The sequence below is a fragment of the Camelus bactrianus genome, chromosome 9 (genome assembly GCF_048773025.1).
Source record: "Camelus bactrianus isolate YW-2024 breed Bactrian camel chromosome 9, ASM4877302v1, whole genome shotgun sequence".
Taxonomy (NCBI): Eukaryota; Metazoa; Chordata; class Mammalia; order Artiodactyla; family Camelidae; genus Camelus; species Camelus bactrianus.
In genome coordinates, this window is record NC_133547.1 from 5,447,915 (window position 1) to 5,470,521 (window position 22,607).

A 22,607-nucleotide genomic window follows, 5' to 3' on the forward strand; every position below is an offset into this window, starting at 1 on the left:
CCTCTGATCCCTAGGTGAGAAGAAATGACTTGAAGCAGGGCTCTGTTCACTCAACACTCGGACCAACACCTAGGGCCTAGGATCTTGAACAAAAGACCCAACCTCAATCAGCCTGGGTTTCCCCATCTCATATTGCTTACCTCATAGGGCTGTGGGGATGATTAAATGAGATGATGCACAACGAACTGATTTGAAAAGTGCGTGGCCCTGGGAGAAGTACTCTCTGACCTCCAGTGAAAGGATGCAGCACACACTAGGTGATCAAGGGTGACTCCATGTTCTTAATCTACAAGTTCTGGGCTTCCTGGTAACTGTGGCAAAAGGCAAAAACTCTCCTTTCCTTAGTCAAGTTCCTGAAACACAGCAGAGGTTGGGACACTCTGAGCTGCTTTGATTTTACTGAAGAGCCAGAGAATGTGTTGGAAGCCTATGGGTTTACCATTGAGGCTGCAGGAATCTAGTTCCTGATTCTCTTCAGAGACCCCCAAAAACATGACTTTCAAGGTCACTGAGTGTTGAAGTACATGAACCTAGCTCCTGAGATCTAAATATTTTAGGGGGGTAGGGTGGATTGGAATTTGTAGAGAGGATTTCATGACCATGAAGGGCCAGTAGCCCAGGATCTCTGGGACTTTGGAGGCTATAACCTTGAGTATCCAGATTTGGAGAACGAGGGGGTGGGTAAGGGGACCCCAACATTGTCTGGGGGGACATTGGATTTTGAAATGCTAAGGAATGTACTCTGACGTCCATTTAAACTTCATATTCCTGTATCTGGGGGCGCTAGGATTTAGTGAGGGGGACCTAAGATTTTACTGTGAAAGGAACAATGGATTTGGAGACCCAGATCCTGAGTCTGGGAGTGCACCAATCAGCATTCTGAAAGCCAAGGCTTAGATTTCAGGGGGCGCTGGAAGCTGAGAAGTTGACATCTTGGTTCCAATTGGTGTAGAGAGAAAGGAATCAGAGCCCCACTGGTATTTGAAGGTACACTGGGTCTTGGGTGCATAGCCTTACTTGGGGTTTAGGTACATGGGGCTTTGGATCAGAGGTCAGCAGTTCCTCCACCATCCTGTTTTCCTGTTTCTGCTTCCATTCACCCCACCTCCACCTCCTTTCACTGGCTCTGTCCCTAAGAGCAAGGCCCCAGGAGCTCCAGGCCCTGCCCTGTCTGGCTTCAGGCCCCAGGAAGGCTTCCAGTGTGACTGAGGGCTTGCAGAACAACAGCTGCTCACTCTCCCGCCCTTTCCAAGGCTCTGCAGGTGGGAGGGGGTTGCCCAGCCCCCAGGAAACAGGGGCAGGGCCTTGGCCAGCCTCTGGGTGCCAGCAGGGCAGGGGAGGGACCCTGGGGGGATGAGGGCTTTAAAAAGCTCCCCAGGGAGGTTCCCCAGCTCCAAGCTCACCGCCTGTCTGCGCCTGGACACCGCTGTCACCATGTGGTTCCTGATTCTGTGCCTTGCCCTGTCCCTGGCAGGGACTGGTGAGACAGTGGGGAAGATGTGGAAGCGGGGGGTTGGGCCCGATTCTTACGCTGCTCTCGTCCCTCCCACCTGGAACCCCAGCCTGCACCCCTCCAACCCACAGCCCAGCCCAGACCAGGATATGGGGCTCTTTCTTATCTCTCCCGGCCCCACCCTAAAGTCCAACCCGGCCTCTCCTTGTTGTCACCTTACTCGCAGTCCTGCTCTCATACTGGGTCCCTGCTCCTTCCCAGGAACAATCAGAATTTTCTCTTCCCCACTCAGATCCCTGTGCCCATCCACTTTACCAAAGGGGCAGATCCTGAGCCATCTGTCTCTCTCGTCCAAGAGACCACCCCCAACCCCACCAGCCTCTGGGACCCTGACCACCCTCCTCCTCTGCCCTAGGTCTCTATGGCCCAATGGTGTGGCTCTTGGGTCCCCAAATCCTGCCACGCCCTGGTGATTTTCCCCATCCAGCTATCAACTCTCAACTAGGTCCCCCAGCCCTAGCATCTGGTCCCCATCAATCCTCCCTGGACCCCCCAATTCCACCAGATACCAGTGCTTCTTCAAAAACAGTTTCTGGTCTGTGATCAGGTGGCCCCCTCATCCTGGTATGGGGGTTCTATGAATGTCTCTTCCTTCCCTATTTGTCCTTGAAGCTCCATTCCATACCTTCAGCCTTATCCCCCCAGGGAAAGCACCCAGAACCCAAAACCACATGCTCCTTTCCTTGCAGAATTTCCATCTTTCCCCAGACTCCAGCCCTTCTCCAACTGAATCCCTCCCACACAGCTCTGGCTTTCTGGGAATCCGCCCCCATCAGGATTCCAACAAATACCTTCCCAGCCCTGCTGTCCTGCCCTTATCCCATGTGATTTGTGATTCTAAAACATGTGATTCTAAAAATCCCACATCAGGTGAGTTCTCTCTATGTTCTCACAGCTGCTTGGCCCCTCCTCCATTCTTGTCCTGGCCCTGCTCCCAGGGAACCCCAGATCCTTCCTGGAGACTCAGACCTTGGACCCCATCCCCATGAGAATCACCTGATCCCGGAATGGCAATCATTCCACTCTCCCTCCTTCTGAGGTCTGTTCCAGTCTGACCCCCACCCAGTCCCAGGACCCTCACTCCTCTTAGAATGTCATTCCTGGATCACAGGACCCCTTCCCAGTCTAATCTTTTCATTCGCTCTTTGACCTGGAACCCCCAATTCTCCCAACTCTCCCAGTCCCAATCCAAGAACCCCAAATCCCCCCAAATGCTCTTCTTGGTTTCTCTCACCCAATTCCCCAGATCTGTGTCCCTTCCAGAACCCAAAAGCCCATCCCAAGCTCTAACCATTTCCTCAGCCTGAGAGCCCCTTAATCCTACAAATCCTTCCCCGCCCAGCCTCTGAGCCCATCTCTGGGGGCCTTTATCCTTGGTTTCTCCTCAGAACCCATAGCCTCCTGTCCCCCAGTCCAAGAACCCAAATCACCCGACGTTTATACCAGGTGCTTCCTTGCTGCCCCCATCCCTGGGGTCGGCTCTGCTCTCAGCGTACAGTCCCCACACCCAGGACCAGCCACCCGCCCACACTCCCAGGGATGGCTGCAGAATTCTAAGCTCTTCCCAATACCCCTTGCCCATGTCCTCAGACCCCTGGCTCTGGTCCTGTGTCCCCATGGCCCTCCAGTCCCAGAGCTCAGCTCCCTCTCCTACCCCAGTCCCTCAGCCCCACTGCCAACCTCCACGCAACCTGACCCAGCACCCACTCCACAGGTGCTGTGCCCCAAATCCAGTCCCGGATCATAGGAGGCTGGGAGTGTGAGAAGCATTCCCAACCCTGGCAGGCGGCTCTGTACTATTTCAGCAAGTTCCAGTGTGGGGGCGTCCTGGTGGACCCCCAGTGGGTGCTCACAGCTGCTCACTGCATAAACGAGTGAGTAGGGGCGGGCGTCTGGAGAGGGGGTGTCTGTGAGCACACAGGTTAAGCCGCCAGCACCGTTCCCTCAGATAGCCTTAGGGGAGACTGCCGGACCTGATGAAGAGAGGGAGGGTTGTGGTCCAGGGTTACAAGGAGAGAGGCAGGGCTGGGACTGGATGACCCCAGGGAAGCCCTCTCCATGGGTGCCTGGGTCTCTTGGGTCTGTCGGCATAATTGTCTGTCTTTCTGGGTCTCCCTGTGCCCTGTGTCTCTGTGTCTCTCAGTGACTGGCTCTGTGTCTCTCTGTGTGACTGTGATTTCTCTTTCTCTCTTCTGTCTCCATGTCTCTGTATCTCTCCCCATCTCTGTCCACCTCTGTCACCTGTGTCTCACCTTCTATCTCTCTGCCCCATCTCTCTCTCTCTGGTTCTCTTTCTCATTCCCTCTCCCTCATCACTCTCCCCCATCCAGAGAAAAGGAAGAGGTTATCCCCAAGGAGTGTGTATGGGGAGGGGCTCTCACACTGTCCATCCCCTCCCTCCAGGACAATCATCCACTCAAGAGGGACCCAGGGAAGGGCTGGTGTCAGCTGGGCGGGGGCAATGGAAAGAAGGAGGAAGGAGAAAAGGGGAGAGGGAGCTGGGGCAGGAAGGGGACGCTGACCTTGGGCTAGGGGCCAAGCCACCCGCCTGCTGTGGAACCAGCCCCACAGCCTCAGCTGCAGCTGAGCTGGTCCCAGGCTCCCCCACTGCCCCCCTCCCCCGTCCTCCTCCCTCTTCTCTCTCACCCCCTGTCACCCCCCTCGCTACCTCTGCCTGATTTCTCATTCTCTCTTCTTACTCCCTTCTCCCTTCCTCACTTGGTCCATTTCTCACTGTCCTTCCTTGTCTGTCTTTTCCCTCCCTCTGCTTCCCTTTGTCTATTTCTCACTGTCTCTGTCTCTTCCTCATCCTGTCTCCCGTGTGCTCCCTCTATCTCACCAGCTCCCCTCCACCTTTCCCACTCCCTCTACTGTTCTCAGCTCTATTTTACTCCATTTCTGTCTCTGTCTCTGTGACATTGTCACATTCTTTTATTTTCTGACTCGCTGAATTTTTTCTGTGACTCTATATCTTTCCTTCTGTCTCTGTTTCTCTTTCTCACTTTGGACCCTTCCTCATGCTCCCCTGCCCCATATCCCTTGCCCCCTCCTCCGTCATGCTCACTGTCTCCATCCTCTCCTTCCCCAGCAATTACCAGATCTGGCTGGGTCGCCACAACCTGTTTGAGGACGAAGACACAGCCCAGTTTGCCCTTGTCAGCAACGTCTTCCCACACCCTGAGTTCAACCTGAGCCTCCTGAAGAACCACACTAACCTCCCCGGAAAGGACTACAGCCACGATCTCATGCTGCTCCGCCTGGAGGAGCCCGTCCAGATCACAGAGGCTGTGCAGGTCCTGGAGCTGCCCACCCAGGAACCCCAACTGGATAGCACCTGCTATGCCTCCGGCTGGGGCAGCACTGAACCAGATAAGTGTAAGCTGGGGCCAGACTGCGCAGCCTGGGGCCGGGACACATGGGAGTGAGGGAGGAGAGGGCTAGGAACCTGGGCTCCGGAGTCTGAGGAAGGAGGGCTGAGGAGGTGGGGTCTGACCACAGCCATGTTTCTCCCTGCCCCGTAGTCACATACCCAGATGATCTCCAGTGTGTGGACCTCACTCTCCTGCCCAATGAGGTATGTGCCAATGCCCACCCTGAGAAGGTGACAGAGTTCATGCTGTGTGCTGGAGACCTGGAGGGCGGCAAGGACACCTGCGTGGTGAGCCAGCCTGACCCCTGGGGCTTTGAGGTGCTGGGGGAGGGGACTCAGATACTGGACTGAGGGTCAGCTATGCAGGCATCTGTCTCTGCTGCTTTCCAGCTGTGGCTCCCTCTTCCCTGCCCCCTTTGCTTCCTGCACTCCCATCCAAGTATCACGTCTGTCTCTCCTCCACATCATAGTTCACCCATCCCCACCTCTGACACATACGTACTGTCCAGTCAAGAGAAAGCTTCTTGGGAGATGTGACATCTGAGATGAGCCCTGAGGGTGGGAGGCTCCTATACATAGGTCCCACCTCCTCCTCCCCACTGACCTGTCTGCAGAGACCATCCCCCTCCTGGATACTGCCCCTCTGGGCAGAAACTGGACCCTGAAGTCTCATCCCCATTGGCAGGACTGGAGCCACTGTCCCCTCTGTTGGAATCCCCACTGACGTTCCTCTCGGAGTGGACTATGGAGACAACTGTCTCTTTCCCCAGAGTTGGGGAGTTGCTGCTCCGATCTGGGCACCCAGGTCTGAGTGCTGGAGCTCCCCAGGCGGAACCCCGAGGCTTTGCTAACCCCTCTCATGCTCTCCCTCTCCCCCTTGCACTGTAGGGTGACTCGGGGGGCCCGCTGATCTGCGAGGGTATGTTGCAAGGAATCACGTCATGGGGCCATATCCCGTGTGGTAGCCCCAATAAGCCCGCCGTCTACACCAAAGTGATTTCACATGTGGAGTGGATCAAGCAGACAATGGCTGACAACCCCTGAATGCCCCTGTCCTGTCCCTTACTCCCAGTAAAATCGAATACGCATCGAATTCGCATCCATTTCTGGTGTCATCTGGCCTTCCAAAAGCTGGGTGCCTGCACTCAGGGCCCACCCAGCCCAGACTAGCGCTCAGAAAGGCTCAGACCCCAAGGGGCAAGGCAAGGACTCTGAGCCTGCCCTGGGGGAGGGCACGAAACGGAGAGTCGGACTCTTGCGAGGTTGGGCCCATATTTTATGATGGCGAGGAAGGCGGGAAATGTCATTGCAAGCCACGCCTCCCTGGGGAGGGGCCTGTTCCGTCGAGGAGTGGGGCTGCGTCAAATGCTGGGCAGTGTCCTGTTGGCCTGGGGGCAAGACTGGACATCCTGGGTCTGTGCTGGTGGTCGGAGGGGGAGGAATTCCGACGATGGAATGAGGCTTCGGGCAGTGGCCAGCAAGGGCTAGACAACTGGGGGCGGGGCCTAGCTAGGCTCGGGGGCGGGGCCACACAAACTGGCCACACGGCAAAGGCAGTGCGCAGAACAGGAGGGGGCATTGTCGGACTTCCAGGGAGAGGGGTGTAGGGTCAGGACTCTGGGCTGGAAGAGCCGCAGAGGGTGGGCCCTAGTTCGAGGGGCGGGACTTTGTTACCTGTTCTTGGAGGGTTTCTAGGGAGTGGGGCCTCCAGGGAAGCTTAATCTCAGGCGTATGGTCAAGATGAAAGGAGCTGGCCTGGCACCTGGGCGCAGTTACGTGTCAGTGTCCTGAGAAGCTCGGGTGCCATTGTTTAGAGAGGCTTAGGGGAGGGTCTTGGGGAGGGAAGTGAACTGGGGCACGTCCTCGGTGCACTTGGAGTCTTGGTCTGACCGCGGCTGTTCGAGCGTGGACCTCTGGGTGCTCTGCTGCGAGACCCACCGGCGATAGCTCAACCGCCGCTCCATAGAGGTCATCCCTCTGCCCCACATGCCCACGTGGTTCAAGTAGCTCAGTGCTCCTGGGGGTGGGGACTAGGTGGGCCGTTGGACTCCGAGTTCCGCCCTAGGCTCTGCCCTATCCCTGAGGTGGATCTCCCCCCAGGTCTGCCCCATCTGGCCCTAAGCCGCCTGGAGTTCTCCCCGGGCTCCGACCCCTGCCCTGCCGAGACCCCACCCCTTCCTCCCGAGGCCCCGCCCTCACCGGCCCACAGCATCAAGGCGCCGCCGCTCCAGCACAGGTAGGTGGTCATCAGGTAGGATACCTGTGGCCTCGGTTGCAGCGTCTCACAGTTGACTACAAAGAGCGTCAGGCTGAGGACAATCAGGAACCCTGCACTTGGGTGGGGCCAGAGATGGACACGAGGCTGGATAGGGACCCTGAGACTGCCAGAAAGAGAAGAGATCCTCTCCCATCCTTCAGGACAAGTGCGCTCTTTTGGGCACACATTCACACACACACACACACACACACACACACACACACACACACACACACACACACACACTCACACACACTCACCAGACAGAAAGATACCAAGAGGCGGCGGAAAGAGAAGGAAACAGGAAGAGACTGAGAGAGATACCCAACACACTCACCCCACCTGAGTAAAATAAAGTGAGATGCGCACAGAGAGTGGGACAGAGATCCCAACAGACATTCAAAGACCGAGACCCAGCAGACATCAGGACAGAAACTCTGAGAAGCATCTTCCCCAAAGCCAGAGAGCCTCAGGGGAGAGATGCTGGGATAGGGAGGGTACCCCCTCCTCCAGGGTGACACTTACCAATGCTTAAGCTGAGGGAACTGAAGACAAGGTCAGCCTTGTTAAGGCGGCGGAACACTGGCCGGAAGGAGAGGCTCATGGTGGGGAGGAGGACTAGACACAGGACCAGGGCCAGCATCATGAAGCCCATGCTCATGTGGATGAGAACTGGGGGGAAAGGGGGAAATGCCCCAGAGTCATCCCCAGATACTCTCCAAGGTCACCCTCATCCCCACTGACACCCATGAGCAGTATCCCCAACAGTTACCCCCAATGTTTAGCTACAGACATCCTCAAAATCACCCCATTGCTGTTGCCAAAGTCACCTCCTAGAAAACCCCAAATGATGCCCACTCTCACTCACGAAGTCACCCTCATGTACCCGTAAAGTCAACCCAGTCATCCCCACTTTGTTTAAAAATTGTGACTCACTATGTTGTGAAATTTATATAATATTGTAAATTAACTATACCTCAGTTTTAAAAAGCCTTCCCCATTTGCACCCTCAAAGTCATTCCAAATCACCCCACTTGTCCCAAAGTCAACCCTAGACACTCTCATAATCAAATCCACACATACCACACAGATGACCTGAGGCACCCCCCTCACATCCTCAAGTTCACCACACAGAATCATCTCTATTATTTCTAGAATTATCCACACACACACACACAAAGTTACCCTACTCATACTCCCAAAAGATGTCCCACAGCAACTCACATCAATGCCCTCAATACCACTCCTAGACACTCCTCATAGCACCCTCAAAGTTACCCAAGACACCTTAGTGACTTTAGTCATCTCTGAAGTCACCCTATTTCTCTTCCACTCATAACCCAAGGTTCCCTAGTGACCTCATTCACACCCCCCAGAAGCTCCCCAAATATCCAAATGTCATCCCCATTCACACCCTCAACCCTCCCGCAGACATTCTCCAAATGTCCCCTTGTCCTCCGGAGCACACACAAGAACTACACAACAAGAAAACTTCCAAATACTCTAAAACCAAGGTACCTAAAAGATGTAATCACACTCAGTTTGAAATTGATATTTATCCAATTTGCATTTCAGTATGACGAGTTTCAGCCCCTTCTGAGAATTAAATCTCCTCCGTTTAGCCCTTTCCTGTTTTGCCTACTGTTGAACAGTGCAAAACTACTTCAGCGAAGTGGGCTAAGACTTCATCTGCTTTGTTTTTGGCAAACTGCACATATATACAGAATAGCAATAGTGCTCTTGGGATCCATCACATAATCCTGGTTGAGGGCTTTTCATGACATATCCTGCCATCTGGGGCCACAGAGGTCATCGTGTGACTGTGGATGAGCCCATCACAGTGCCCCATGACCCAGACCAGGGTGATGGGCTCAAAGATGGGCACATGATCAAAACCAACCAATCAAGCTCTTCTCTGGGACTTTTTTCTAACTGAAGTTGTCAGGGACCAGCTCCTTCTCCTTTAGCCAAGAGGATTATGAACTTGGAGCTGCCTGAGCCTTGGACCCAGCCTCATGGGTGACAGGAGACCTGAAAGATAAAACTAAGAAGAGAAAGCAGACAAGAGAAAGAGAGTTCAGATGACATTCAAGTCCCTGGCTCTTGCCATCCCAGAGATAAGCCCACTCTTGTAGTTTGGTCAGAAGGAGTGGCCATTTGCTGCTTACCTCCCCACCGTGCATTTTGCCTTCCTGCCTTTAGCCACTCTGAGCCCCAGTTAAGTAGCCAAGAAACAGACAGTAATGTCTGATGAAATCACCTGGACCCTGAATGCAGCCATGCCTGAAAGCATTTCTGTCCCCACCTTTTTCACTGGGTGAGCCCATAAATTCCTTCACTCAAGCTAGTTTAATTTAGAGTTTCTATCACTTGTGACTCAGAGACTTCTGAGTAATTCAGGTCTCTTCTGTAGGTTGGCAAGGAGCACAGGATTCAATACTGCCTGCCTACCACCCACCAAAATCACAGTCAGGCCCTAAAACACACACACACATATATATATAAAACCAGAATTGAATGTTCACCAAAAATCTAGAGGGAGAAGTGCTTCCCAAAGCTAAGTTAGTAAAGTCACAGAGACAAAGGTGGAGAATTTAGACTATATAAAAATTCTAAATTTCTGCACCTCAAAAAATAATTAAAACCTTCATAACCTAACATGTTAGTTCTTTATGCCAACCATAACGCTCTGTATATTCTTAGCATTCAATAAATGGTGACTCACCTTTAAAAGAGAACTATAATACTGACATGTGTGTTTTTAAATGATAAATATATGTATACACATACCTCTAAGTGTATATATGTATGTATAGTCATATGTGTATAAACACATATAGCGATTTTCTCATATGTGCAGAGAATATGACTAGAACACGCAAGAGCTTAAAAACGGTTTAGCAACATTGGTTGCCCCCCAGGGCGGGGATCTGGGAGAGATTCAGCCCAAAAATGAGAGAAGTTAGCACTTTTTTAAATGTTGAACCACATACATATACTACCTGTTCAAATAAAATAAAAGCCATTTAAATTTAAAATAAGGAAAAATTGCAAATACCAACTACTATATATAGGACAGATAAACAACAAGTTTCTACTGCGCAGCACAGGGAACCATATTCAATATCTTACAGTAACCTATCATGTAAAAGAGTTTGAAAAGGAATGTATGTATGCACATGCATGACTGAAGCATTATGCTGTACACCCAAAACTGACACAACATTGTAAACTGACTCTACTTCAATAAAAAAACGAAATTTAAATAAGAAAAAGTTTAAAAATCACACACAGTTAACATTTTAGAACAAATGAGGCATATAATGAATATACACCATTCTTTTTTGTCTTCCCAGCACCTTTGAATACCAGTCCTGTTGGAATTTCCCAACCTATGTATCTGCACTTCCCAGTAAGGAAACCAGCCTGTCTTACAGCTAGGACCTCAGCATGCGATGAGGCTCCACCAATAAAATAGAGCCACGCTAAACTTGGAATCAGCAGCCAGAAGTAGGTGGGAACTCAGTTCTAGTGAGGTTGGCTGCAACTATCTCCAGGCTCCCGGTGTAGCAGAGAAAGAGGTTCCCCAGTGGAGTCCAGGCCTGGAGATACTGGGATCCACAGGTCAAGCTGCAATGTGCATGCCCAGCCAGCCAGTCCTCCAGGACTCTTTGGGCATGGTCTTAATCCTGAAAATATAAATCTATTTTCTGCTTAAACCAAGCTGAATTGGCTTCTGTTGCTGGTCATGAGACTCCTGGATTCTGTAGATGGAGTATCTAACAAAGCCTTACAAAATGTCACCAACCCTCCTGAAGCACTGCTATTCTGCGCTTGGGAGTCTACCTCCCAAAGTAATTGTGCTCAAATAAAGTATTGTAGACATACGGGGACATTGTGCACAGTTGCGTTTGCCCACCCAGCTTCCATTCCCACTCTTTTGGCAACAGCGTCTTGATACTGTTCGGAGGAACTCTCCACTCACCCTCTGTCCTTGTGCTTCTGACAGAAATGACCCCTTCCATTGACTCTTAAGAAAAGCACCTGATCCAGACCCAGCCAATCACAGCATGACATCCTCCTGACCACAGCAAACGGTTCACAGAGCAGTGAGAAATTCCCAGGCAGTGAACCTGACCCCCCTCTGACTTAATCCTGAGACCTTTGCTTGAGGGCCAGAGGAGACAGCTTATTCTCTTTTTTCCATGGTTGTTTACAGAAAAAAATGGGACCCGGAAGCTGCTGGACAGCCACATTGCCACTGCATGGGCACAGTTTGCCTAAGGGCCCACCACAGAGGAAGGCTTCAAGGAGAGATGGCAAGAGACAGACACCTTTTGAGCACCAGATCCAGCAGTACCTGAACCAGGATCAATGTATGGCTCCCAATTTTTCTATAACTTGAAACCAGCTTGAGTTTGAGAGGTATAAGAGAAAGAGATTCTCAAAATAAACAATTAAGATTAATCTTACACAATGTTCAGGAAGTCTTAAGGAGCACTTGAGATCCAAAATGAAGGTAGGTGCGTTGGCTGGAGAAAAAGAATTCTTATAATAAGAACACGGGCCAGGCACTGTTCTAATTCCTTTCTGTGTTTTAACTCACGTCTTCCTCAAACATGATTAGGTACTGCTATCACTGACATTATAAAAATGAGGAAACTTGTGGCACACAGGAGTGAAGGAATCTGCCCAAGATAACCCAGCTACCAAGTGGCTGAGCCAGGATTTGAACCCAGGCTCTCTGGCTCCAGGGTCTGGGCTGCCTCTGTGGCAATGCTCAAAAGCCCTGGAAACACAGACATCTACAAGGAGGCAAAATGTTTCTCAAGGAGCCGGAAGCCTCCTGTTATCTTTAAAAAAAAAAAAAAAAAACTTTTAAAAAGTGTGTGAGAGAGAATGATGGTGCCTTTAACCATCTAATCTTCAGGCCACGTGTAATGCCCTTCTTTCCATGCACAGTGACAGTCCCGATTTCTCTAAGTCATATGTAATTCCAGGAAAACCCTCACAAGGCCTCCAGAGAATCTCCAGAGACCCTCTCAGGAATACTGAAGACTCCCCCCTCCCAGGAACACCCAAAGAGATTCCCCCAGAGATTCTCTCCCTTGATAATCTCCGGAGACACCTCCCCCAAGAGCACCCTATAGCCTGTCCAGGCTCCTACTGACCGGTGACTTGGCCCAGGCTGACACACTTGTGCTTCCTGCAGTCAGTCCAGAAGCCCAGGTAGCCCGTGTAGGAGCCCTGCAAGTAGGCCATACGCCCATCCAACACACTGAGCACCATCAGGGTCGCCAGGATGCTGAAGACGAGACACCAGCCCCGCAGGACGAACTTGCGGTCCTCCTCCCAGGAAGAGACGGGGTCCACTGGGAAAGAATAAAGTTCTGGGGGCCTGGATCTGCCTGCATCACTCTGTTTCATCCTAATCTCCATCATGGAACACAGTCATATCTCTGCCTCCACCCAAACCTTGCCTTTTACCCTATTCTCAATTCCCTTCCACCCATAGCCATCTTTCCCATCCCCACCCAAACCCCCATTCCAACTTCATTCCCCTCTCTGTTTTCTGTCCCATCCCCAGGACCATCCACAACCCCATGCCATCCCCAGTATGCTTCCTAAATCCCAAACACTACCCATTTCTATTTCTACTCCTAACACACAACTCAGCCCCCATCCACATCCCACCCTGAGCCCAAATCTACTTGTTCTGTCTCCAGCCTCATGCTCTCCTTCCTAGTCCTCAAAGCCCAGCTCTGTCTCCACTCTCAGCTTCATTCCCCTTACCACCATCCCTGTCACAAATCCCAACCTAGGACACAGAAAACAATGACACAGGTTCCAAAGTGTGTTCACCAGGCCAAGACCCATGGCGTCAAAGGAGCGAACATGGGTGGTGCACCCAACACCCACCAAGCACTGTGATCTGCCAACCTTCCCAGTTGGCAGGGACCCTGACCCCACACTGCTCGCTTACCTCCAGAGCCACACTGGACTTCACAGGGTCCCTCTCACACACCAAGAGGCCACCTTGGGGCCTCTCCTCCCTGAGTTGAAGCTCGGATTCCTGCTGCTCCCTCCACCTAGGGCTTTCTTCTTCCACCTTTGCCCAGACTGCCCTAAACACCCTCACTTCCAACATCACTTCCTCCACATTCCTTTCCGGAGCTCCCCCAGCCTCAATTCTTAATCAGGTTCCCTATTAAACACTCCCATAGTGCAGTGTGCAGTTCTCTCTCACAGGCACACCATCGGCTTGGGATTCGTTATTTCACCATTTATTTCCCTACCAGTCTTCCATGAGGGTAGGGAACCAATTTCTTCCATTTTCCGCTGCACCGCCATTGCCTGGTATGAGAATTTGCTCTCTTTTTTTAAATTTACTTTTTGGTGGGGAGGGTAATCAGGTTCATTTATTTATTTATTTTTTAATGGAGGTACCGGGGATTGAACCCAGGACCTCGTGCATGCTAGGCATGCACTCTGCCACTGAGCTGTACCGTTCCCCACCCCCCAGCCTTTGCTCTTGAAAGCGTGCATGAATAAATGAATGAATGGATGCATTAGCGGTATCCAGGAATAGTAATTCCTTTCTCTTCTTCTGTGGTACCTCTCAATGTGGATTTCAGAAGAAATTGGGTCTCTGAGTCTGGAACTCAGGAAGGAGCTTAGGGGATGGAGAAAAAGTTTTAGAACTGAAATCAACATCCATGAAATGTAAAAACTTTCAACAAGTTTTTCTTACAGTGGGTTCTAAGTGCTTTTATCAGCCCATTTCATCCTTACAACAACCCTCTGAAGTATCATAATCTCCTCTCACAGATGAGGAAACAGAGGTACAGAGCAGTTAAATAGATATCCATGTAATTAAAGACATAAAAGTTTGTGGGTTTTGTTTTTTTCAAAATATCATCATTAAAGGCAAAGGAGAGGATGAGGAAAACAGCAGTTTGGAAAAATCCCCTCTCTGACTGGAAAGGCAGCACATACTGGTCAGGACGCCTGCACTTCTGCTGACCTCTCCGGAGCCTTTCTCGATCTGTGGCTGGGTCTGCTTCCTCTCCCCAAGCCCAGACTGGAGGTCTTTGAGGGTAGGGAGCAGGCCTAATCTTCTCTGAGTCCCTGAGACTCAGGGACAGGTGAAGAGAGACGGAGACAGAGACAGAGACAGAGAAGACAGAAAAGGAACAAGAATACACATGGAAATTGAGACGGGAATAAGGGGAAGAACTTGATTCAGAGAAGGCCCTGGCTGGGATGAGGGGGAGACAGGTAGGAGGAGTGAATGATAAATTCAGATCACAGGCTCTCCAGAAACTGCAAGAATTGATCTCAGAGATGGCCCGTGACCCAGCCCTGACTCAGCCTCGCCTAGCCCTACTCTGGCCCCTGTTGTCTTCACCTTGACCCCTCCCTTACCCCTTAACCCTACTCTGACCCCACCTACCCTGGCCCCTCTCTGATCCTGCTCTGTCTCCACCCTGATCATTCCCTACCCTCTATCCCACCCTTGCCCTGTCCTGACACCTCTCTGACCCAGCAGTGACCCCTTCGTAACCCAATCTTGACCCTACCAAGACCCTACACTGAGCCCACCCTGACCCAGCCCAAGCCCCCATGTCTCTCACACAGGTCTAGGGTGGAATGTGAGTCCATGGCTAATGTCTCTACCTCCTGGAACCCCTCCAACTGTCATGGAACCCCCCCCTGCCCCCAGCTCCAGGTCAGATTGAAGCCCTGAGGCCTGACTGTGGACAGCAAGAGAGACCAAGAAACACAGAAGAGGGGACAGAGAGATTCAAACCCCAAAGGACACAGCCTGAGCCCCGGGAGAGACCAATGGACTTCCAAGTGGCCATGGAGATGCCTGGAAGGAAGGGCTGAGGCAGTTGGCAGGCTGTTGAGTACATCTGGGGATTGGCCAGACCTCGCATGTCCACATGGCCCAGAGGTCCCAATCTGGCCACCAGAGTGCTCTGCCAGAATTCCTTCCAGCAGCAACTAACAACAACCAAGGCAAGACCCAAGACTCGTCATCAACTACCTTCAGGCCCCGAGTCAGTACCCAAGACTCTCAGCCCACTGTCCAGAGTCACCAAGTCAGTATTAAAGACTCTCAGCTCACTGTCCAGAGTCACCAAGTCAGTATTAAAGACTCTCAACCCACTGTCCACAGCCGCCGGGTCAGTATTCAAGAACCCCTGCCAGTTGTCCACAGCCGCCGGGTCAGTATCCAAGAACCCCTGCCAGTTGTCCACAGCCGCCGGGTCAGTATCCAAGAACCCCTGCCAGTTGTCCACAGCCGCCGGGTCAGTATCCAAGATGCATCATCCATCAGTCACCAAGTCAGTGCTGAGGACGTGCCACCCATCACCAGCAGTCACCGGGCCAGTGTCCAAGACACACCGTCTGTAATCTACAGTAGCCATTTCAAAACCCGAGATGTCCCATCTGTTTTCCATACTCACCGCTTCAGTATCCAAAGCCCTTTGTCAGTGACTCGCACCCCCCGGGCCAATGTAAAATCAGTTACCTGCAGTAGTCAAGTGAGTATCCCGCCAACAACCCAGAGTCCCCACTCAAGCCTTCAAGTCTCCAGGTCAGTCCGGGCCAGAGTCGATGTCCCCCCATCAATTACTCACAGCCCAGAGGCCAGTATCAAAAGTAATGAATCAATCATCTGGACCTCCCAGGAGAGCTTCAAAGACACTTTGGATGGTCCCCAACACAACCCAAATACCCCAGAAAGCTACCTCTACAGTTCACCATCAGGCAGCTCCACTGAGGGCAGATCTGGCAGGTAAGAGGCAGGGGTCCAGAGAGCTGGTCAGCTTTGGGGCTAGAATTCTGGGGGAGGGGTATCAGGAAAAGCCAGGGACCAGAGGCATAGTCGGTATAGCAGAGATTGGAGTTTAGAGTTAGGGTGTGGCTGGGCTTGAAAGCTGGATCTGAAGGCTTGCTCTGGGTGGGGACTGGCATAGAGGCTGGACCTGTGATTCAACCTAGAGAATAGATTTGGGGGTGGCAAGGCCTGGAAGCTAGATCTGGAGGCAAGGGAGCCTAGAGGCTGAACCCAGGTGAGCATGTCCTAGAGGGAGATACAGGGCATGGAGAACAGACATAGGCAAAATAGAGTCTGAAGGTTAGACTTGGGGGGACAGGGTCTGATAGCTGGACCTGGGGTGGCTGGGCTGGGTGGCTGGACTCAGTGCTGACACTGGTAATGGGCAATCTGCTGCAGGTTTCGGGACAGGTGTAGACTCAGCCATTCCCAGCTGCCCATGGGCTGGCGGCTGCTGCATGAGGCCAAGAAGATCAGTCACCAGCTGAGCCTGGTGCTGAGCCTGGCCGGCATGGTGACCATCGGTCTCATCTCTCTGGGCCAGCACTGGATCCACTTCCAGGTGCCACTGATGCCCCCTGGGGATGCTGCTGGCTACCCCACCATCCTCATCAATACCATCTTCTTTGTGCAGTGCCCTGACACCTCCTGCCAGAATGAGTACGACCAGAATGCTTGTAAGACCTACCCTACACTCACTGTTCCTGGGACTCATCTCTCCTCTTTGTCCCAGGGACCCTCTTCTGCCTTCCCCGGATTGGTCCTCACTGCCCTGGGCTAGTTCTCCCCTCTCCATGACAGTTCCCACTACCCTTGAATAGTCCCCCTTTCCCCCAAGACGGTCCTCACTGCCTATGCTCATTCTCACCTACATGATACCCATCCTCACAATTCTCATGACCCTAGCAACTGGTACATAATCCTGAGGCTTTTTCACCCCAAGGAATCTGTCCTCATCACATCAAATTAGTTCCTCAATGCCCAACCCACTTGTCACTGCCCAAGAACCTGTCCTCAATGACCTAGAGGCATCTGCCTCAATACCCCATCTCTAGAGCCCAATTTCAATTTCCTTAAAATAGGGATGAAGAATTTTCAAGGGAGAGGACTTAAGACTACTTCCAGACTCCCCGGGGACCCTCTCCCCCATGCTCAGGGCCTCAGGGCCCATCTTGGTGTCCTGATTTTCTTCCTTCCCCAGACTTACTGGACTTTGCCTGGGCCTTCCTCCTCATTGCAAGCACTTCCAGCTTCTGCCTCTGCATCATCCTCATAAACATCGTCTTCTTCACAAGCACCAACACGCCCATGCTGGACTTCTCCAGTGTCATCATCAGCATCCTGACAGGCATGGCACTGAGACCTGTCCCTGAGGAACCAAGTAGAGGAGTTCCCTGCCCAGTGCCTCTCCTGATAGCCAACCTCTCCCCACCACACTCCAACGCCATCCTCATTTTCACCTTCAACCCCAATCCCAGTACTATCTCCCTCCAAATCTCCAGTCCACCCCAATAAAAAATATTAACTTCCAACCCAACCCCATCTCCAGTCCAAGTCCACTCCATCACCAACAGATCTCAAAATCACTCACATTCCCTTCTGTGATATCCATCCCCATCCATACCCCCACTCCAATTCTATCTTCTTTCCAATCGCCAAGCCCTTTACAAACATCAACACAACTCAACTCCATGCCTAACCCTCCTCAAGACTCATTCCAAATCCAAACTACCCCTCTTACCTGTGAATCTCAACCCAACCCATTCCCAACCTCATGGTCTTACCAGTCTCCAATCCATACTCATCCCCAACCACAACTCATCCCCACCCCTCAAACCAGCCTCAGCCTCAGTGTCCATCACTCAGTCTTCAACTATCCAATACTCAACCCTGTGTCCAGTTCCCACCCCATCCCGTCTCACCAACACCAGCAGCTCAGTGATTTTGTTCAAGCTACTTAATTTTTCTGAGCCACAGTTTTCTTATCTGTAGGATGGGATAACATTTCCTACCATGTGGAGATGTAGTGAGGATTGCATTAGAAAATGTCAGTAAGTGATGGTAGCAATTTAACTGTGCCTGCATCTTTATTGTGATAATCCTCCCACCCCCACCCAAATAACTCATAATTGCTATTCTGATTAGAATAGTTTAGTTTCCATTTGCATGCCAAACCACACTTTTTAGAAGAGAGGGGCACTTAATTTGGAAATGAAGAATATTGTGTTCCTGTCTCCTGTAATAATTGATCACAACTTTCAATTGCATCAAGAGAACATTCTTAGAGAGTAATAGTGAGGCCAAGAATAGAGAACAGTCCACTTCCTTGTTATTAAATGGTATTTACCCAGTTTGTCTAGTAACTCCTCCTTATTGTTTAAATACAAGGTACAAAGGGTAGAAAACATCTCAGTTTTATGTCATCTAAAACAGAACATTTTTCAATAAGAAAATCATTTCTGTCCAATGTCCCTTTCAATTAAATGCAAAACACCTCCTATATTATTTTTCAATAACATAAAGAAAAAAATTACCCAGTATTCCACTACCTGAGGAAAAAAATGAATCTTTTCCTTTTCACAAATTATCTTTAATTCATGTCATTTCAAAATAAAGTTCCAATGTCCAGAATGACTAAGTTCCTTCAGAAGCCCAAAATTAAAGATCCAATACAGTGATGATAATCAGGCCCAATTCCTGAGGGCACATTGTGTGCCAGGAAACATGCTGATCTCAATAACTCCTAATGACAGCCCAAGGAGATGGGTCCTATGATTATGCCCACTTTACAGATGAGGGAAATGAGGCTCAGAGGGATGGAGTGGCTGCCCTAAGATGGGACACAGAAGCAGGACAAGAAGTCCAGTCTGTCAGCCCCAAAGCCTGTGGTTTTAGACACCACCAGTGCCTGGTTCAAGACCAAGTCTTGCCCTTCCAATGTCCTCCACCATGACGTTGTCAGGAGCCTGTTTTCCAGCCTGTGAGCAGACGTTCAGGGAGGTGAAAGGAAGTGGGAAAATAATGAACAAGACCTTGGCAGCCACACAGCTATGGGCAAGGGTTCTCACACACCTGATGCTGGCCTCCTAACACCTGTACTCACGCAGGGATCAGCATGATACTGTGTATCCTGTTCTACTTGATGCAGGCCCATGAGTACCTGCAGGAAGGCATGACCTACGAGCTGGGGTGCAGTTTCTACCTGGCATGGATCGGCGTCTTCCTCTTCCTGATGACTGGTCTGGGCCGGGCTGGGGTTGGGTTTGGGGTTTGGGCATGGGTTCAGGGAGGCAGATGGGGACTGGGTGGGACAGGGTTTGGGAGGGGGATGGGATTGCAGAGAGGGTTAAGTAGGATTGGACTGAGGAGGGAGATGGGGTTGGGGATGGGTATAGGGCTGGATGCACGGGTGGGGTTGGGTTTGGACTGGGGAATGGGTTGGGCGCAATGTAGAGAATGGTCCTGGGTTTGGGTTTGAAGATAGGGGTCAGGGACAGTGTTGGGGATGGGGCGGAGTTTGGGTATGGGCATGGATTTGGGATCACAGTAAGGGGTGTGGCTGGGCTTGGGGAAAGAACCAGGATCAGGCTCGGGCTGGTGAACCTTGCGCCTCAGCCCGCTGCACTCTTCCTTCCTTCAGGTTTCTTTTCCTATCTGAACTACATGAACTTCTGGTCCCTCCTGGCGATCCAGGCCATCTGGACTTAGGGCACAGGAATGACCCTACCTCCCTGCCAAGGAGCCTGCTCACAGCTCCCCACCAAGCACCTGACAACCCTGCTCTCCAGCCTTACCCACACTGAGAGTCTCTTCCCTTTCCAGTCGCCTCTGAATATTCCTCTCCCAACTCAGATTAATAATCTGTATTTTCAAAGAATCTGTGTTTTTCACCCAGAATGTTCTTTGAGCTCAATACCTCGAAGTGTTCTTGGGAAGTGGCAGGCCTCCCTGGGGCCATCCCTTGGGCCCTCTGGGGAGAGGGGCAGGTGTGGGAGGGACTCAAGGGGAAAGAGACAGGAGGCACCAGCACACAGAGCAGGTTCCTGATTCCTGCCATAGAGATGGTGCTCAGTCAGTTTGTCAAATAGCTGATGCTTTTAAGCCAAGCTCTTTGGGCTTCATCCTTCCCATCTGTGACCTCCAATAATTTGCCCCTCCCAAGGTTAATTCTCTTTGCACCCACACTTCCTCCTGCCTTTCCCAACAGCTCCTGTCACTGTCTCCATTCTTCTCCCCAACTCCACCCCAAAACAAAGATGTTCTTTTTTTCACTTAAAATTTTTTTTTCTATGGGGTCCCATTCCTTCCTTATTTATTTATTTTTAAGGCTGTCATAGGTAGCCAATCTTTGCAGATGGTCTGGGGCTACGAGTCATTTACTAAACGGGGCAGGGTTGAAACTCAAGTACACAGTTATATCAATGTCTAGGTCTCCCTGCAGGGCCCCCGCCTGGGGGGGGTCCCATTTATCCCCCTTTCACACAATGGTTAAGGAGGCAGGTTTTGAATCTAGTGCAGCCACTGACTCACTCTATGACCTGGGAGCAAGGGGTTGAACCCATTTGGACCTCAGTTTCCCCAACTGTAAAATGGAGATAATGGTAGTCTAGTTGTTCCTCTGTATCCGAGTGGGATTGGTTCCAGGACACGCCCCCCTCCCCCAGCTTCGGATAACAAAATCCAAGGATTCTCAAGTCCCTTATAAAAAATTGCAGAGTATTTGCAATTTTATACAAGGGATGATGCACATCTTTCTGTATATTTTAAATCATCTCTCAATTATAATATGTAATACAATGCAAATGCTATTAAATAGTTATAAATATAATGTAAATGCTATGTAAATCGTTGCCTGGGCACACGGCAAATTCAAGTTTTGGTCTTGGGAACTTTCTGGAACTGTTTTTTTCCCCGACATTTTCCATGCGCAGCTGGTTGAAATGTGCACGTGGAACCCGCTTGTGGGGAAAGCCAATGGTACTTCAATCTAGATAGAGTTTAGGCCATAGTATGTGCTCTCTAAGTGTTGTTACAATAATCCTTCCTCTTGTCTCCCACAGAAGGCTCTCAAATGTGCTCATTTTTAATAAGAAGTGAGCTGCAACTATGAGCCAGACACTGGGTCTATAGGAGTGGTCAAACTAGACACAAATCCTAGTCTTTAAGGAATTGACATTTCGGCAGAGAGGCAAAAACGAAAACAAAAACAAGCAAAAAACCCATGCCCACAGAAAGATATGTGAGAGGATAAGAGCTATGAAGAAAAATACAGGAGAGAAAGGGTGACCAGTCTGGAAAACAGAGGGCCTGTTATATAGAGTGAATGGGTGGGGAGCTCTAGGCTACGGTGACATCTGAGCAGAAACAGGACTGAAGAGAGGAAGAGGGCCATGGGGATAGACTGGATGGGAAAGTTCCAGGCAAAGACAATAGCGAATGCAAAGGTCTTGAGGTAGAAATGACCTTGGCAGTTCCCAGGAAGACCAGGGAGGCCACTGTGCTAGTGTAGCCTGAGCAAGGGAGACAGAAAGGGGAGACGAAGGCAGAGAAGGAGCAGGGACTGGGTCACTCTGGGCCTTGTGGGCTACAAGGAAGACTTTGGTTTCCTCTGAGTTACGCAGGAGCCAGTGAAGGAAATGTCTCATTTTAAGAGCAGAGTTCAGGTCTCTTCCTTTTACTTCAGACCACAGGCTTCACGGAGGAGTCTCTTCAGTAGAAGGAAGAAAACAACCCAAACGACCAGGGGGACCAGCTAAACAAAATATATTCTATTCACACAAGGGAATGCTTTGCCACTGTTTAAGGGATGAGGTCGCTCTGTGTACTGATGTGGAGAGACTATTTATGGGACAAACTAGAGTGGGAAAAAAAGCATCTTTATCCATAACACGCGCGCTCGAGTATCCATAAAGGAAAAAGTCCACACCAAACTGTAGACAGTGATGATTCTGGTCAATGGGTTTGAAGTAGTAGAGAAGTTTCATTGTTTTATTTTTGAAAAAATTGTTACAATCATGTCACTTGAAAAGACACCGGGGGGGGGGGGTATAGCTCAAATGGTAGAGCGCCTGCTTAGCATGCATGAGATCCTGGGTTCAATCCCCAGTACCTCCTCTAAAAATAAATAAATAAACCTAACTACCTCCCACTACCCTCCAAAAGAAAAGACACCCAGATTTCCAACCCTGCCAAGAAGCCAAGCCCCCAACTCTTAGACAATCCAAACCAGGGGTGTACCCCAAATCTGGCCCCCAAACAGCCCCAGGAGTCCAGGCCTCCTGCCCCTTCCTCAAACCTCCAGCCTCCGGTCCCGCCCCTCCCCCTCACCGCGCAGGCTCGGCCTCTAATTCTGCGCCACGCGACTCTTTCCCAGAACGCCCACCTGTCAAACTCCGTACTGGGTCCGGCCTCCCACTCTGCGGCTGGGACGTCGCCGGGGCCTGCCCCGCCTCTGCAAGCGCAGCTCGCGCCACTGCAGTGCTGGAAATTCCAGTTGCTTCCCCTTCTGGCCCCGCCCACACCCGGAAGGGGGCCTTCCCCTTCATGGCCCGCCTTTGGTGCTGTTCACAGAATTGCCTGACCCTCATGACAGGAGAACGGGTCCCAGTTTTTCCTTGCC

General features: G+C 51.1%; 2 protein-coding genes and 1 long non-coding RNA gene across 5 annotated transcripts; 2 read left to right on the forward strand and 1 right to left on the reverse strand.

The window, feature by feature from the left end:
* The first annotated feature begins 1,345 nt into the window (after nt 1-1,345).
* KLK1 (kallikrein 1) lies at nt 1,346-5,976 on the forward strand. Its single transcript, XM_010947037.2, has 5 exons — nt 1,346-1,480; nt 3,228-3,387; nt 4,602-4,888; nt 5,035-5,171; nt 5,772-5,976. The coding sequence occupies exons 1-5, from the start codon at nt 1,354-1,356 to the stop codon at nt 5,925-5,927; spliced, it is 867 nt and encodes a 288-aa protein (XP_010945339.2). The 5' UTR covers nt 1,346-1,353; the 3' UTR covers nt 5,928-5,976.
* A 64-nt stretch (nt 5,977-6,040) lies between these two features.
* Nucleotides 6,041-22,575, reverse strand: LOC123614568 (uncharacterized). Of its 3 annotated transcripts, none has more exons than XM_074371051.1 (5): nt 22,371-22,575; nt 17,196-17,357; nt 7,666-7,812; nt 7,083-7,211; nt 6,041-6,900 (listed from the first exon to the last, which is right to left on the reverse strand). In XM_074371051.1, exons 1-5 carry the CDS (start codon nt 22,573-22,575, stop codon nt 6,704-6,706), a joined length of 840 nt encoding a protein of 279 aa, XP_074227152.1. In that variant the 3' UTR covers nt 6,041-6,703. The 3 variants fall into 3 exon arrangements, with proteins under 3 accessions (XP_074227152.1, XP_045366760.2, XP_074227151.1); XM_045510804.2 differs by lacking the exon at nt 17,196-17,357 and adding an exon at nt 12,312-12,512 and having other exon boundaries at nt 6,103-6,808; XM_074371050.1 differs by lacking the exon at nt 17,196-17,357 and adding an exon at nt 12,312-12,512 and having other exon boundaries at nt 6,103-6,900.
* LOC141578716 (uncharacterized) lies at nt 6,856-11,484 on the forward strand. Its single transcript, XR_012509359.1, has 3 exons — nt 6,856-7,119; nt 10,497-10,650; nt 11,360-11,484. It is a non-coding gene; the product is annotated as an uncharacterized LOC141578716 (long non-coding RNA).
* Nucleotides 22,576-22,607: the final 32 nt, after the last annotated feature.